The sequence below is a fragment of the Bactrocera tryoni genome, chromosome 2 (assembly GCF_016617805.1).
Source record: "Bactrocera tryoni isolate S06 chromosome 2, CSIRO_BtryS06_freeze2, whole genome shotgun sequence".
NCBI classification, from domain to species: Eukaryota; Metazoa; Arthropoda; class Insecta; order Diptera; family Tephritidae; genus Bactrocera; species Bactrocera tryoni.
Window position 1 is genome coordinate 13,330,385 of NC_052500.1, and position 14,184 is coordinate 13,344,568.

General features: G+C 35.9%; 2 protein-coding genes and 1 non-coding gene across 4 annotated transcripts; 1 reads left to right on the forward strand and 2 right to left on the reverse strand.

Annotated features, from left to right (window-relative positions):
- Positions 1-495: 495 nt before the first annotated feature.
- Positions 496-7,133, forward strand: LOC120767208 (sodium- and chloride-dependent neutral and basic amino acid transporter B(0+)-like). The gene is made up of 10 exons (XM_040093017.1): positions 496-1,193; positions 3,951-4,079; positions 4,229-4,398; positions 4,497-4,600; positions 4,674-4,815; positions 4,900-5,227; positions 5,289-5,452; positions 5,554-5,682; positions 6,361-6,567; positions 6,708-7,133. Exons 1-10 carry the CDS (start codon positions 1,031-1,033, stop codon positions 6,990-6,992), a joined length of 1,821 nt encoding a protein of 606 aa, XP_039948951.1. The 5' UTR covers positions 496-1,030; the 3' UTR covers positions 6,993-7,133.
- A 124-nt stretch (positions 7,134-7,257) lies between these two features.
- LOC120767206 (sodium- and chloride-dependent glycine transporter 1) lies at positions 7,258-13,925 on the reverse strand. Of its 2 annotated transcripts, XM_040093016.1 has the most exons (11): positions 13,525-13,925; positions 13,029-13,467; positions 11,270-11,401; positions 11,044-11,207; positions 9,762-9,823; positions 9,575-9,698; positions 9,158-9,491; positions 8,952-9,103; positions 8,763-8,891; positions 7,803-8,003; positions 7,258-7,743 (listed from the first exon to the last, which is right to left on the reverse strand). In XM_040093016.1, the coding sequence occupies exons 2-11, from the start codon at positions 13,261-13,263 to the stop codon at positions 7,429-7,431; spliced, it is 1,848 nt and encodes a 615-aa protein (XP_039948950.1). In that variant the 5' UTR covers positions 13,264-13,467; positions 13,525-13,925; the 3' UTR covers positions 7,258-7,428. The 2 variants fall into 2 exon arrangements, with proteins under 2 accessions (XP_039948950.1, XP_039948949.1); XM_040093015.1 differs by having other exon boundaries at positions 13,029-13,925.
- On the reverse strand, positions 11,552-11,755 carry Trnay-gua. The gene is made up of 2 exons: positions 11,719-11,755; positions 11,552-11,587 (listed from the first exon to the last, which is right to left on the reverse strand). It is a non-coding gene; the product is annotated as a tRNA-Tyr (tRNA).
- Positions 13,926-14,184: the final 259 nt, after the last annotated feature.

Sequence of the window (14,184 nt, forward strand, 5' to 3'; positions counted from 1 at the left end):
ACAGGCAACGGCGGTATTTCGAAAAATTGCATGCGCTCAGTGTTATCGCTTATTCGCCGCCAACGACAATAGAAAGAAAGCAAAAGCAACAATTATATTGCATAGTATTCATATATAAATAGTGTACACACACACACATAAGATAATAATAATAATTGTATGTATGTATGCTTGTTTAATGCGATGATGAGAATGATCGGCGCGGCTCAGTAATGCGCCGGAGCTGTTGCTACTAATTACAACGTACGAATATTTACGGAAAGCGCACAGATCAGCGCGAGCTTTGCAAACCGAAACACACGAAAAAGTCAGCATTGAAGTACAACTAGAATCAACGGTTATCAAAAGCAAAACAAGAACACAGATACCAAACAACAAAAAAAATATGTAAAAATAAAAACAAGAATAGTAACAATAATAATAGCAACAACAACGTCGCAGCAGGAAAATATTGTTTGTTGCACAGTTAAATATTATATGAGTTGCAAAATTATATTTGACCGATACATGCTTACATACAAGTACATATGTGTGTATGTATAGTATAAATGCTATATGTGCACATATGTGTGTTCATGATAAAGGCAAGTAAATGACACTGAGCATCCGAGTATTAATTTAGTGTGGTTTTCTATTCATTTAGCCGCTGTTGTTGCTCACGTTTTAATTAAAATATTGCTCATACTTTTATAACTTTTACATATTCGTATATAGTATTTCTTATATACAACGGTATTTAAGTGAATTTTGTGGTTTCTATTATCGCATTGATGTAATTAATGTACGACGGCAGGCAAACATTTAGTGTGGCATAAACTTGGCACTCATTTCAGTGTCGATGCGCTTGCCGTCGACTCGTTTGCATACCATACACTTGCACGGATCAACGCGACATCTAAGATACGCACTGACAAAACCACCTTGTTTACAACTTTTCAATTTGCCACTGCAACTAAATTGCATTACAAAAAAGAAATATTGAAGCAAAAAATATTAAAAAGTGAAAGTGATAAAAAATTTTGCGTAGAAAATGGTTTACGAGTCCTCATATGATAGTGGTCGCAGGCCACACAAACCCGACCTGACCCGTGGCTATTGGGCGGCGCCAAGTGATTTCGTATACACCTGCATTAGTTTGGGCTTCCGCATGGATGTCATATCGATGGGCTGGTTCATCTACCAACACATGGGCGGTAAGTCAACGCAGCGTCATCTGTATTTATATTTTTGTCATTCAAATGTGTTACAGTGTTGCTATATATAAATATTTGGGTGTGCTATAGTGAATATTTGTGTGTGTGTGTGTGTACTAAATATATATATAGCAGGTTGTGTGATAATTGGCTCTGAAGCACGCGTTTGTCATTATATTTAGTAAAAATTTGTTTACAAAATTATTTTTTTTTGGCCGGAAGGGAATTCCGCGTAATAAAAGTGGTTATCAAAGGTTTTCTGAATTAAATTTAACAGCAAATTTTTCGTAAAAATATTTGCAGCCACCACGAATGTATAATATACACTTAGAACATAGACATATGTATAATAATATGAAGCATCATTGCTGTAAAATTTAAGTGGTTTAAATTTCAAAAATATACCGAACAAAGTTTTTTCCAGTTAAAAAAAAATACGCAGAACTATTAATAAATTACTTTAACAAAATAAAGGTTTAAATGAAATAGAAAATATATTCGAACAGGCAAATCTCATTGCATAAAGACTTTTTATTTGCGCTTTTCTTAAAACTCAATAAAAAAGAAAAATAATAATAATAATTAATAAGAACTAGGAATTCGTAGCTTAATTTTCAATTTATTGCATTATATTATTATTTTTTTCAACAGCATATAGTATATATATTTATGTACTTGGATGCCAACGCTTTTCGCAATAGACCTTTACTAATGCTTTTTAGTGATAAGCGCTGTCTATCTGAATATGTTTACGCCTCTAATTTATTTGAATTCATATATTATATACATGTCAATAAATAACTGCACAATAACCTTTGACAAAGAGATAAGCTTAATTTATTTTAATATAAACTTACAGTAGGTGTTGAAATGTATGGTTAAAAATATTTTATATTTATATTTTTATATTAGTAATCATGACTGAAGAGTTATCTGCTCATTTCTATTTATTGAAAATAAAACAAATTTGAATCTCGGCTGCACCGAAGCTATAACAGCCTTCACGCTTGCATTTCTCCTTGTATTAAAGGGTATAAAAATACAGCATTAAAAAGTATAAAAATATCTTTTTCTAAATTTTGTTCGGTCAGTCGGTATGATCGCCATATACCATTTAACTGTCCGATCTGAGCAATGTAAATATAGCGTTGCTTTGCGAGATAATCCATATATAAACTTGTTAGGATATTTTCTGAAATAAAAAGTTAAAAAAACTGAGAGATTAGTAAGCGTATATATAGATAGACAGACGTACTAACATGCATGTGTAAATTGACTCAGCTCGTGTCCTTGATTAATTGTAAATATTTTCAAACTTCGTGGTAAACCTAATATAAACTAATATGTACCTCTTCAAAGTATGTGGGCTTAAAGTTAGAAGCGCTGCCCGCATGGGCTGAATTAGTATTGGATTTACCATTTTGATACACAATTGTAGGACCTTTATAATCTTGCTACTCCGTTTCAACGCTGCGCTCAAACCATTTGGTGCTCTCAATGAAACTACTTCCATATATCCGTTATGCTTTTGTGTACAATAATTCAATGTTTGTTGCCTAATGGTTTTCAAGTATTTTGTGTCGGGCTTGTAATAGAGCTGGAAATTCACAGAAACAGTGGAAAACCGCTTCCGTATTCCCTTTTAGCTTGCAGCTACGGGAAGTATAATATTGTTATATATTTCTAGCGCATGGTTTCCAAGGCCAATGCCAATTCAATAGTAGCTGAAAGTCTGTATATGCTTTTATTGCACCTAAAAAGTAGTTCCTTGATTCTCATCCTGTCATATTTGGGCTATATCTACTTTGTTGTCTTTCAGTTTTTTTTGTTTTTTGTTAAAAATCTATATAAAGCTTTCTTTTGATCCTTCCCAGCGGACATAGTATTGGCTCCAGCCTTGCCCTCTTCACCTACAAAACTACTTCTTCATTTACATCTAGTGGGAATCCTCACCTCGCTTTTGGGAAGATCTAGGCTGATTTACTTATGTTTAAATGCTTGAGAATAGTACTATGTACGTAACCTTTCAGGTTCTAACGTCCTAATTCCTTAGTTCTGATAGCAGGACGTGCTGTTACTTTCCAATTATACGCGTCGACGGGCCCTGCACAGGCTGTTCCTGGTATTATATATAATTTACTGATATCAATTATGTCTTTAATGCTGACCCCCAAACCAGTGCTCTACAAGTTAGATTTGGTCTAATGACGGCCGTATAAATCCATACTACTCGTATATTTGGTTTAAGGCCACGTCTTTTGCTAAGTATTCTTTTGCAGGTGCATTATTAATTTTTCAATGTTTATTTTCTAATTCATTTTGGTACTGATTTTAACCAAACTAGGTATTTTGCGGTAAGGAGGATTAAATCGAGGTATTTTTGCTTTTCTTGATAAAAACATCAGCTCCGTTTTACCTGGGGGAACATCTAGTCCATTTTTTGCACCCCATAGGTGTAATCTTCGTAATGATTTTTCCATGTTCAGAATCTCTCTCTCTCACTTTCTGTTATCTTGTAGGGCTCAAATGTTGGCAAACTGTAGTAGGCTTGTTTTACATGCACATAATTACTCATATAATTAATTGTAATCAAGTAAATTACTACCGCCGTATATTAAAGAAGCGATGTCGAATCAGATGGCAGTAAATTTGAAGCGAGATGTAATTGATTAATGTTTTTATTTATATTTAGCTATAGTATAATTATTAAATTAAATAACATGTTGCTTTTAAATACATTTCAAATATCTTTCACAGGTGCTGTTATACCGTACGTCGTCTGTATGTTTCTTTTTGTGGTGCCAATAATGGTGATTCAGTCATTTATGGGACAGTTTTCCAGCAGTGGTTTTATATCGGTGTTTCGTATATCACCAATTTTCAAGGGTATAAAAAACTCAAATTTAAAAAAATATTAATTTTAAAAACTAATAAATATAACAAAATGTTAAATATAAAAAAAATATTTAATATTAAAAAATCTCATTTCGCATATTGAAAAAGAATAAATTGCAAGCACTTTATTCTACTTTTAGGCTTGGGTTATATAAGTTTGGGCGTCAATTTGGCAGTGCTCACCTACTACAGTATGTTCGCTGCGGTGCCGTTACTCTATTTCTTCCACTCCATGCGCCCTACAATACCTTGGAGCTGTGAGGGCATGGAAAAGTGGTTCATAAACAGCACCGAAGTGAATGTTGAACATGTAAATATAATAACAGTATCTAAATATATATTTTAACAAAACAATTTTTTTATTTTATCAAAACAAAAAAATAAAAAATAAAAAACATATGGCAATAGTCCTGCAAACTTAAGGATGTAGTGGAAATTAATGCTAGCATGGCAAAGACCAACGATTCCTATAAATATATTGGCTATGAAGTGCCGTCTGTATTATTCTTCAAGTAAGTTAACGCCAAGTGCAATAATCTTTCACACTTCCACACTGACAAATATTATTAAAATACCAAAATGCAGCTCGATTTTCGGTGGTGACGATATTATGGACAACTATGAGTACCATAGTCCTTTTATGTTTTCGTGGGAGCTGCTACTTTGCACAATGCTTAGCTGGGGCATTGTCGCTGCCGTCTTTTATCGCTTCTACAATACCGAGTTGGTACGTATAGCATTATTTTAAAGCACTCATAACTTAACGTATGCATTTCTCACGCTTTATCTCCATTTTCTTTGCTTTCTGCAGATGAGCAAATTTCTACGTTACACCATTTGGGCATCGCTGGCTTTGCTGATCATTTCGGTTATACGTTTCCTGCTGCTATCACTCGATTTCAAATATATATTCAGTTATTTCATAGCAACTCCGCGTGAATTGGCTGAAGGCATACCGAATACACTGCTGTTTATCGTATCCGCTTTTGGTCCCGGTTGGGGTTCCATTATTGCTTTGGCTAGCTTTAATCGTTTCAAAACAAACATTATGAATTTCAGTTGGCTTATTTGTATAGGACAAATGTGCATTTTTATTGCTTACGGCATTTTAACGCACATAATTCAGGGCTATTTTCAATGTAAGTAAAATTCGAAAATTCTAAAGTTAAAAAATATATTTAGAGAACTCATTTTTAACAGCTATCATCGAACATTACGATGAGGTAGATAATTTGTATGTGTATGTGAATCATCACTGGGCTTTGTATTTATCGAGTGGCAGCGTAATGACCACGATGAGTTGGCCAAATCTCTGGTCAATGATTTTCTTTGGCATGCTCGCACTTATGGCGCTGATTACGATGGTAAAGATTTATCTATACTAATATAATAGAGCTATTTAAAGCTCTATTTACTTTTATATAATATGCATATAAGTAATCAATTTTTGATTTCTTTCTTGCAGATCACAAGCTTATTCTCTGTTTTCCAAAGCGTATTCGATGAATTCGAAATTCTGCGTGCGCGAAGAACAGAAGTCACTTTCGGCATCATTAGCATACTAGCCGTTTTGTCTCTGTACACGTGCTCCAATGTAAGTTTGATTCATTTTGTAAAGAGACTTGTTATTGGAAAATCTTTAAACACTAACTGAATGAGAAATCTGCTGTAGGATTCCACAACATGGCAATTAAATTTTTCTTTCTTAATTTTTTACGCTCAATTATTAATGATGACGAAAGGTAAAAATAATGAATAAAAAAACTGGCTATTATGTTATGATATGATGTGATGATGTGACGTGATCATATGATGTAATGACAGATATGATCTGATGATATCTGATATGATGTGATGTGATGATATGTGAGAAGCTGAAATGCCACATTTTTATATTACCACCTTTTGAGTATTGTGATGTCATGAAATATGATATGCTGCATTGCGATGTGATGTAACCATAGCATATGGAAGAAATAAAGAAAGTAAAGCTTTCTCCTACAACGTCCAGTCTTCGGCAGATTAAGTTTGAATCATCTAGGTCGCCATACTTTCATCAGTACCTTGGAGATCTGGGTATCACAGCGAATAGGCGTCTATTGCTGTACAAGCGGGATTATTCGTGTCCTCATCATCATCATCATTGTATTTACCTGACCTAACCTAACCCAACTTAGCCTAACGCAATCGAATATGATACGACACAGCACAAATAATGCGTTACCACTACAGTCATGTGACCTACTTATTTTTCTTCCCTTTACAATTGCAGCACGGTGTCGTTTTCTTCAGCGCCATGTCAATGGATACACTATTCACGCAAACATCACTGAATCTCTTTCTGCTTCTGGTCGTACTGTGGATTTACGGCCGCATACGCTTTCAGCGCGATATAGAATTCATGTTGGGTCAACGTTTTTCTACGTGGAAAGTAAATATGTTGCGGTTTGTTGCGCCGATCTGCCTCATCCTACTGCTAGTGAGTTGGCTTACACATACATATGTACTTACAGCTTCACATTTCAATATCAATGCACTCATATTTCCAAACAACTTCATGAGCTTCATTATTGAAAGCTTGAAAAACTTTGCATTACCACTAAAATCTTTCAATTACAGTTAATTTCGGTGGTCGCTGCGTTCTTCGAGCACAGTGTCGCCTCAATTGTAGTTCACATAGCTGCGGTTTTCCTCATCATTTTACCGTGGCTCTATTTACCCGGCTACATGATCTATGTGCTCCTACAAACATCGGGTCCATTCAAAATGCGTTTTCGCCGCTGCTGTCGGCCATTGGATTGGTATCCGCTTGAAATGGAGGAGCGTCAACGTTATGAGGAGGCCATGGGCAATATGGATATTACGCATCAGTTGAGTCAGATGGAAGATGAAGTTGTGCCATAACGAGTTAATCATGCTGATCTACGTCTGTTGGTTGTGTAATCATATAAAATGTGTATATGTATGTATATATTTACTATTGAAGAAATTAAATTGTGATTTGTAGACAAGAACAAACCGTATATGTATACACGTATTAATTTACAGATTTAGCAGTTTTTATTGTTGTAAAGAAATCAATACGAATTTGAACTCATATTTTTACGTTACCTTAAAGCCAAAGATGAATTTATAATATTCATAATTCTTTTTTTTATTAATAAATGTTTATATTATATTTTTGCTTATACAAATTATTTGTAATTTCTTATTATTTTTGTAAATATGCATAATATATACTTATGTTAATACTCAAAAAAATTCTGCTACATAATCATTACCAAGCTTTACATACATATATCTTATATATAAGGCAAATGTCTACGCACATTTTGTGACGTCACACTTGCGCTTTAGCCATCGACTCCACTCTGCTCTTATGCAGTTCACTGGTTAACTTACGTGAACGCTGATATTCCTCGTACTCCAGGCGATACTCCTCGTTTGCCGGCGTCCAATCAACGGCTTGTAATTGTCTGCGCACAGTCTTCAGTGGCGTGCCCTGGCCTCGCACTAATGCATAAATCATATATGCTGGAATGCATGCAATGGAAATGGAACAACTCAGCCAACCGAGTGCTATGGCCCAAGGTGGGTATATAATACCATTATAGGTTATATCGCGATTAAATATGATGCTAGTGAAGAACATGCCCTATTTAGGAAAAAACGCCAAATATTAATTTAAAATTATGATAATTTGCCTGTGCTCACAATTAATATAACAGGCGTGATGTATGTCCAACAAAACTTCCAAACGATTCCCGGTCTCTTGCCGATCATAAAGTAAATATCGGCAATGAAATTGTCCACGCCGTAGATCCAGGCGACCATAACCACTTCCAAAATGCATATGAGTATTACCGAAATTGACGCACAATACCAATCAAACAGTTGAAGTATGAACATGCCGCCCTGGAAAGCGAAAACATATGATTTATGATTGTTTAAAGCGATTATTTAGGTGGCAAGCATAAACTGCCTAGAATAAATTACAATTAAAATAAATATACTCGAGATTAGTGGGAGTTATCTGCCATATTAGAGGAAGATGTAGACTAAATGATCAATATAGTATTATCGAAATAAACGCTTCTGGGTGTAAAAAAAGATTTTTAATATCAAGATGCTGTTTCGGACTAATAAACTGAGTTCCTGAGAACTTTTAAGATTATGAATGAAGAAGTTATCAAAGAATTTTCTATACTAAAAGTAACAAGCACAAACCCCTTCTGCATATCAATCATGAATACTTTCCAGCTCATTATTTGTGAGAGTTCAACAAAATGAGAGGACGCTGGAGACCATACAAGCTATTATACTGTCCAAGCTATCTCTTCCAGGCTTACAAGTAAATTTATTACTTGGAACTGCGATCACAAAACAACTGCGGAATGAGTACATAAGAGATTTTGAGGTCATATATATACTGAGAGTATAATACATTTGTAACTTCTACATAAACAGCCTCACAAATCTTCCTATAATGTTTGGTTGAGCTCTAAATACTACCCGGCTGATTATAGCTGAACATAAAGTTATACGAAAAAGTACATTCAAGAAGTATCTGACCTTAAAGAATACACAAACGCAAAACCATCTCAACAATTCTCATTTCAGAGCGTTAAAAAGTCTGAGCGTAGAATCAACCTAAACTATATAGTAATTTCTTACCTTTGTTACCATAATTATTGACATTAAAAACATGATCATAACCGATCCCAATGTAACGAGAGCTTTATGCTGTCGCAGCTTTGGTATTTCATCGATGATCGACGATATAATCGCCTCGATTTGAACAAACTGAAAATATATTTCATTACAAAATATGTACAACTTTATATAGTTTCAGCCAACACTTACCGCACTATCCAAACCTAGAAGGAAGAGCATTAAGAAGAAGAGGGCAGCCCACAAATGTGGCATTGGCAGCATGGCGATCGCCTGTGGATATGTGACGAATGCCAGGCCGGGACCAGATGTTGCCACCGTGGCCACTGGTATGCCGGATTGGTCTGTTAGGTCAAAAGCATTAACAAAAGTAGGAAGTTTGATTTTTGCGCACTTACGCGAAAGGAAACCCAACACGGAGAAAACCACGAATCCCGCAAATATGCTAGTCGCACAATTCACAATCGGTATAACGAACGCATCGCCTCTAGCGTTGTTGCGAAAATTATTAAAACTAGCCATATTCACAATGCCTCCCCAACCCGGTCCCAACGAAAAGAATATCTGTATTGCAGCGTCGGCCCAAACTTTTAGATCCAACAACCGTGACCATTCCGGTTTGATGTAGAACAAAATACCTTTCCAGGCGCCAGGTAGCGTTACGCCGCGTATAAATAATACGAAGAGTATGAAGAAAGGAAAAATTGCGGTGAAGTAAACCACTTTGCCGACCTGGAGGAATATAGGAATGTTTGTATATAAATTATAAAAATAGTTATAAATTAAAAATTCTGAAGTTGGGGAAAAATACCTACCGTTTTTATGCCGCGTATGATGCAGACATACACCGAGAGCCACGCAAAGATCAAGCAATAAAACAGTGGCCATACCAAGCCGCCTAATTCCTCAATGCTCCCAGATATTTTCAAAATTTCGAAACTGTAATTCAAATATTTAAAGTAAGATTTCATGCATGTGCCAGCAATTAACATTAATACCCACTGAAAGAACTCATCGGCTGGCGTGCGAAACCCGGTGTGATGTGTAAAGTTGCGCTTCGCTAACTGTTAGGAGTATCAGAAATGTATATGGTATATAATTAATTTGATTGGCATTAGTGATGACAGTTTTTTTATTTTTAAACACAACCAAAATGTGTTGAGTCTAAGCCACGTTTAGAACGTAAAAAATATTGGTCCTGAAAATATTATGTCATCCAAAAGAACTTAACTTTAAATCTGATACGGCACAGAATGGGTTGGGAATAAAATACTAAGGAATACCAAAGGTCATATGCTGGTGAACGAGCTGACTGCGCGCTTCCGAAGCGCGTAATAAACCAATTTTCAATCAAGAACCAGCTATTTTATATTTCTTTCTAATTTGCCGCTAAACTTACTTACATTTTTAAAATGCATTAATTAATGGGATACGCCAAGCTTTGCTCTTTTCAACGACACCTTGTTCATCGAAATCGATCCATAATTGCAGAAGTTTAAAATTTTAACTGATCCCTACTGGCTGTTTCTGGGCGCCTGGTAGCGAAGCAGCGATTTGCCTACTGAATTGAATTCTGCCGCGTCGCTGGTGGACCGGGCGGAAAAAATTTAAATGCTGGAATGAAGTTATGACATAAAATATAGGGCAAAACATATGCAGCTAAACGATCATTGACTGCTTATCACAGATATTCTAAAATAGGAGTTAGCTAGTGAAGAAATTAAAATATCATCCATTCATGTACGGACATAGAGAGTTCGTACGCTCTGTGTGGTCAGTAATTAGCCAAACATTATACTTACATTATAAGTAAGGAAGGCCTCATCAGTTTTGCTGCAAGCGAACCTATTATATGCTTGCAACTTGCAAGGATCAAAACTAATAAATAAATAAATAAATCCCCGTAAAGACTCGATTCGATTCTTTTTTGACATACAGGCATCGCAGGAAAGGACTTTCTACGAATTTCAATAACATATCCTACAGATTTACCCAAAGTTTTTGTAACCAGGCACTGGAATCCCCATATTTGGAAGATGGGGCTTGAACAGTTATTGTCCGATTTTGACAATTTTTTGACTGGAGATGGCATACCACAAAGGCATTATTTGTGGAAAGTTTTATCCTAATATTATCATGGTGCTTGAATTGTGCACTGGATCATGAAAGAATCATATGGAATTCAAAATTGTGGTATATGTGTTGTGGTTCGATTTTCCTCAGAAACCAAATTTCTGGGCCAAGGTGCATTTGTGAGTTTTAGTATTGACTTCTTTGCACTTACATCCATAACCTCCACACAATGATCTGTGTTCCACACATTCTGGCAATCAATCCAAGGTAATTTTAACGAAAACAATTTACTTAAAAACATAATTGGATAGGCGATGATCACCGAATAGTAACAGGTACAAATAAAGTTGACAATCACTATAGCAAAGCCGGCGCCTGGAAATGAAAAAAAAACCTGAAATAATAATTTCAGAAATATTTTTTATTTTTGAACTAACCTTTAAATAACGGTGCCAAGCGGAAGACACCAATACAGCCAATGCTGGAAAATTGTCCCATCACAATCTCCATGAAAAATAATGGAATGCCGCAAAGGAATAACATTAACAGGTAAGGCACCAAGAATGCGCCTAAAAAACAAGCAGCGAATTTGGAAAGGAAAAATAGAGAAATGATAGAAAGTAGAAAAATTCATGACTTCAAATTGTAAAACAAAAAATCGCAAAAATGACAAGTAAAAAATGAAAGTAGGGAAGTTAAGGGAAAAAAAGAATTGAGCCTCCTTCGAGCCGGATTTGAACCAGCGACCTATGGATTTCAACATATCAAGATTGCAGTAGAAAATGGCAATGCGAAGCGTTTTATCAATTAACCCAATACCTTGATGATGTTCATCATTGGGATCGATTATTCCACAGCACCGCCACTCTATTTAACAACTGAACTTCTACAGTCCACCGCTCTACCAACTGAGCTATCGAAGGCGTTGCTTACCGGCAGGAAAATAGCACGCTTAGGCCACCGTTGGTGCGCCAAGCGAAAGTCAGCGCGCGCGCACACCACCAATGCCAAGAAGGAAGCAATTCCATACACAAAAAGTTCAACGAATGCCCCCACCACCCACATGTGCATGTATCTGTGTCCATGTGTATTCATTTGTCCATGTGCAGGTATGCCTGTACGTGTGTGAAACTGCAGCACGCTTTTGCATATTTCTTTGCGTCCAAACTAAAAATAGCTTGCAATGTGAATTTGACGAAAGCAACAGACAAAGAATTGTATAAAAGCGCATAAAAACAAACAGCGGCTGAGCAAAAACATAGCGGAATAAATGTAAGCAAAAATAAATAGAAAAATTACTGCAATTATGGTGCGAAGCAATTTTGTATTCTTGCGGCGTACGTCAGCGTCTGCGCGTGTGTGTGCAGCTGTGTGAGTTGCTCGTTGCTGCTGTGATTGCTGTATTTGCATAAATAAAAACTAAATTAACAATTGTAAGCAATTTAATAATGAACACTAGACTAAAGGTAGTGCTAATGTGCGCAACAAGAAAAAATTAAATAAAAACGTTAATCAAATCGTTATGATAATGAATCGAGAACGGCTTAAACTAAGTAGTTAAGTATTTTATTTATGGTAAACAGGGTATATGGGGTTTGCAACGAAGGAAACCTATATAATTTATACTAATATATACGTATTTAAATGATGAGCGTGACCAGCTGAGTTGATTTAAAAAAAATCTAAAAACAAGTCTATATGCGCCAACTATTCCCTCATTTTTTGAGATATCGATCTGACATTTTGTACACGTTCTTTTCTTCTCAAGCAGCTACCCCTTTGTCGGAATCGCCGAAAACGGACCATCATCGGAATCATGTCCTCGTAGGGCAACTTTTTTAATTAACGGGATATCCTCATGAAATTTGAGATGCGCTACAAAGAAATTGTTTTGTTTGGACTTTTATAGCATATAGCTGTCATACAAACTGAAAACTTTTTTATTTGACAACGTAGCTTCACAAAATTTGGCATGTATTATTACAAAAGGCAGCGCTACGTTCTTCGAACATATTGCTCAGATCGGACTTCACTATAGTATATAGCTGCCATACAAACTAAAGAAATAACTTTTTATGCCTTAAGAAATCCACATGGGATGAATTTTATAATGAAGTTTACATTTTTCTTGTTTTTCTTTACCTTTTTTCATTTTATTTATTTTATTTATTTTTTTAATTCCATGCGCATACTTACCGCCACCGCTGCGATAGCAGAGATATGGAAAACGCCATACATTGCCAATGCCCACCGCATAGCCGATGCAGGATAACATAAACTCTGTTTTTGAGGCCCACTGACCGCGATTAGCATCACGCTCGGCGGTTTTTGCACCGGCGTTTATGGACTTGGCGGACGTGATATTCGTGGGCACTTGTGTGTAAGCGTCGGCTGGTCCATTGCCAGGATGCGAGTTGCTGCGGCTGAACATTTTAGTTAAATTGTTGTACTTAGTTACGCAAAAAGTTGATCTAATAAGTACTTTACACAATTGGAAACAGCAAAATACAAGTTTTTAAAACTTGTTTTTAATATTGGCAGTGCTTTTGCTTGAGAATATACACGATTTCTACACGGTACACGGTATTTTGTATATCACACATCCGTACAGTACACCAGAGTTTAACAACCGACACTAACAACTTTAAATAATTTTATAAACATTTTTGATAAAATTCATTATAAAACAAACCGTTACTTATATCACAGCAGCTTCTTTTTATTTATACATATGTATATGCATAATATTTACGCATGAATTACCCAGCAGTGCGTATGAGTAATATAGTTTTTGTATCCCACAGCATTTATCACTTGTTAACTTTTTTGTTGTTATATCTCTAAACTTATTACACAAGAATAATTACTTTTAAAAGGAATACGCGCAAGGACCAAAATTTTAGCACTACTCAATAACCCTCACAGCTCTAAATTGCTTGCTCTTATCAGTTGTGCCATCACTGTACTTAACGTTACCGATCACTTGAGTACATCACACGTGCGCCGTCCATCGATAACTGACTCAAAATCTCTTGAGGCGTGCAGTTTTTAGTGTACGTCCATAAAATCAACAACGAATTTGCGTATTTTTTTCTAAACACTTGCCCATCTGTCTGCCCGCTTTTGCTTTTTATAGCAAGCAATTTTCTAAATAGTAATCATCATGCGCTCCCACACTGCTGCTTGAGCGTGTCTGTGTGCTTTTTGAGATTTTATTGCCATTCAAATGACACTTCACAAATGGCGCGGCTAGTTGATGGAAATCTTGGTGGTGACGTCGCACAATTTCATGTAGCACATGCACACACATTCAAACATGCAGTGTGGTTTCTTTGCCTGCGAAGGCGCTCTG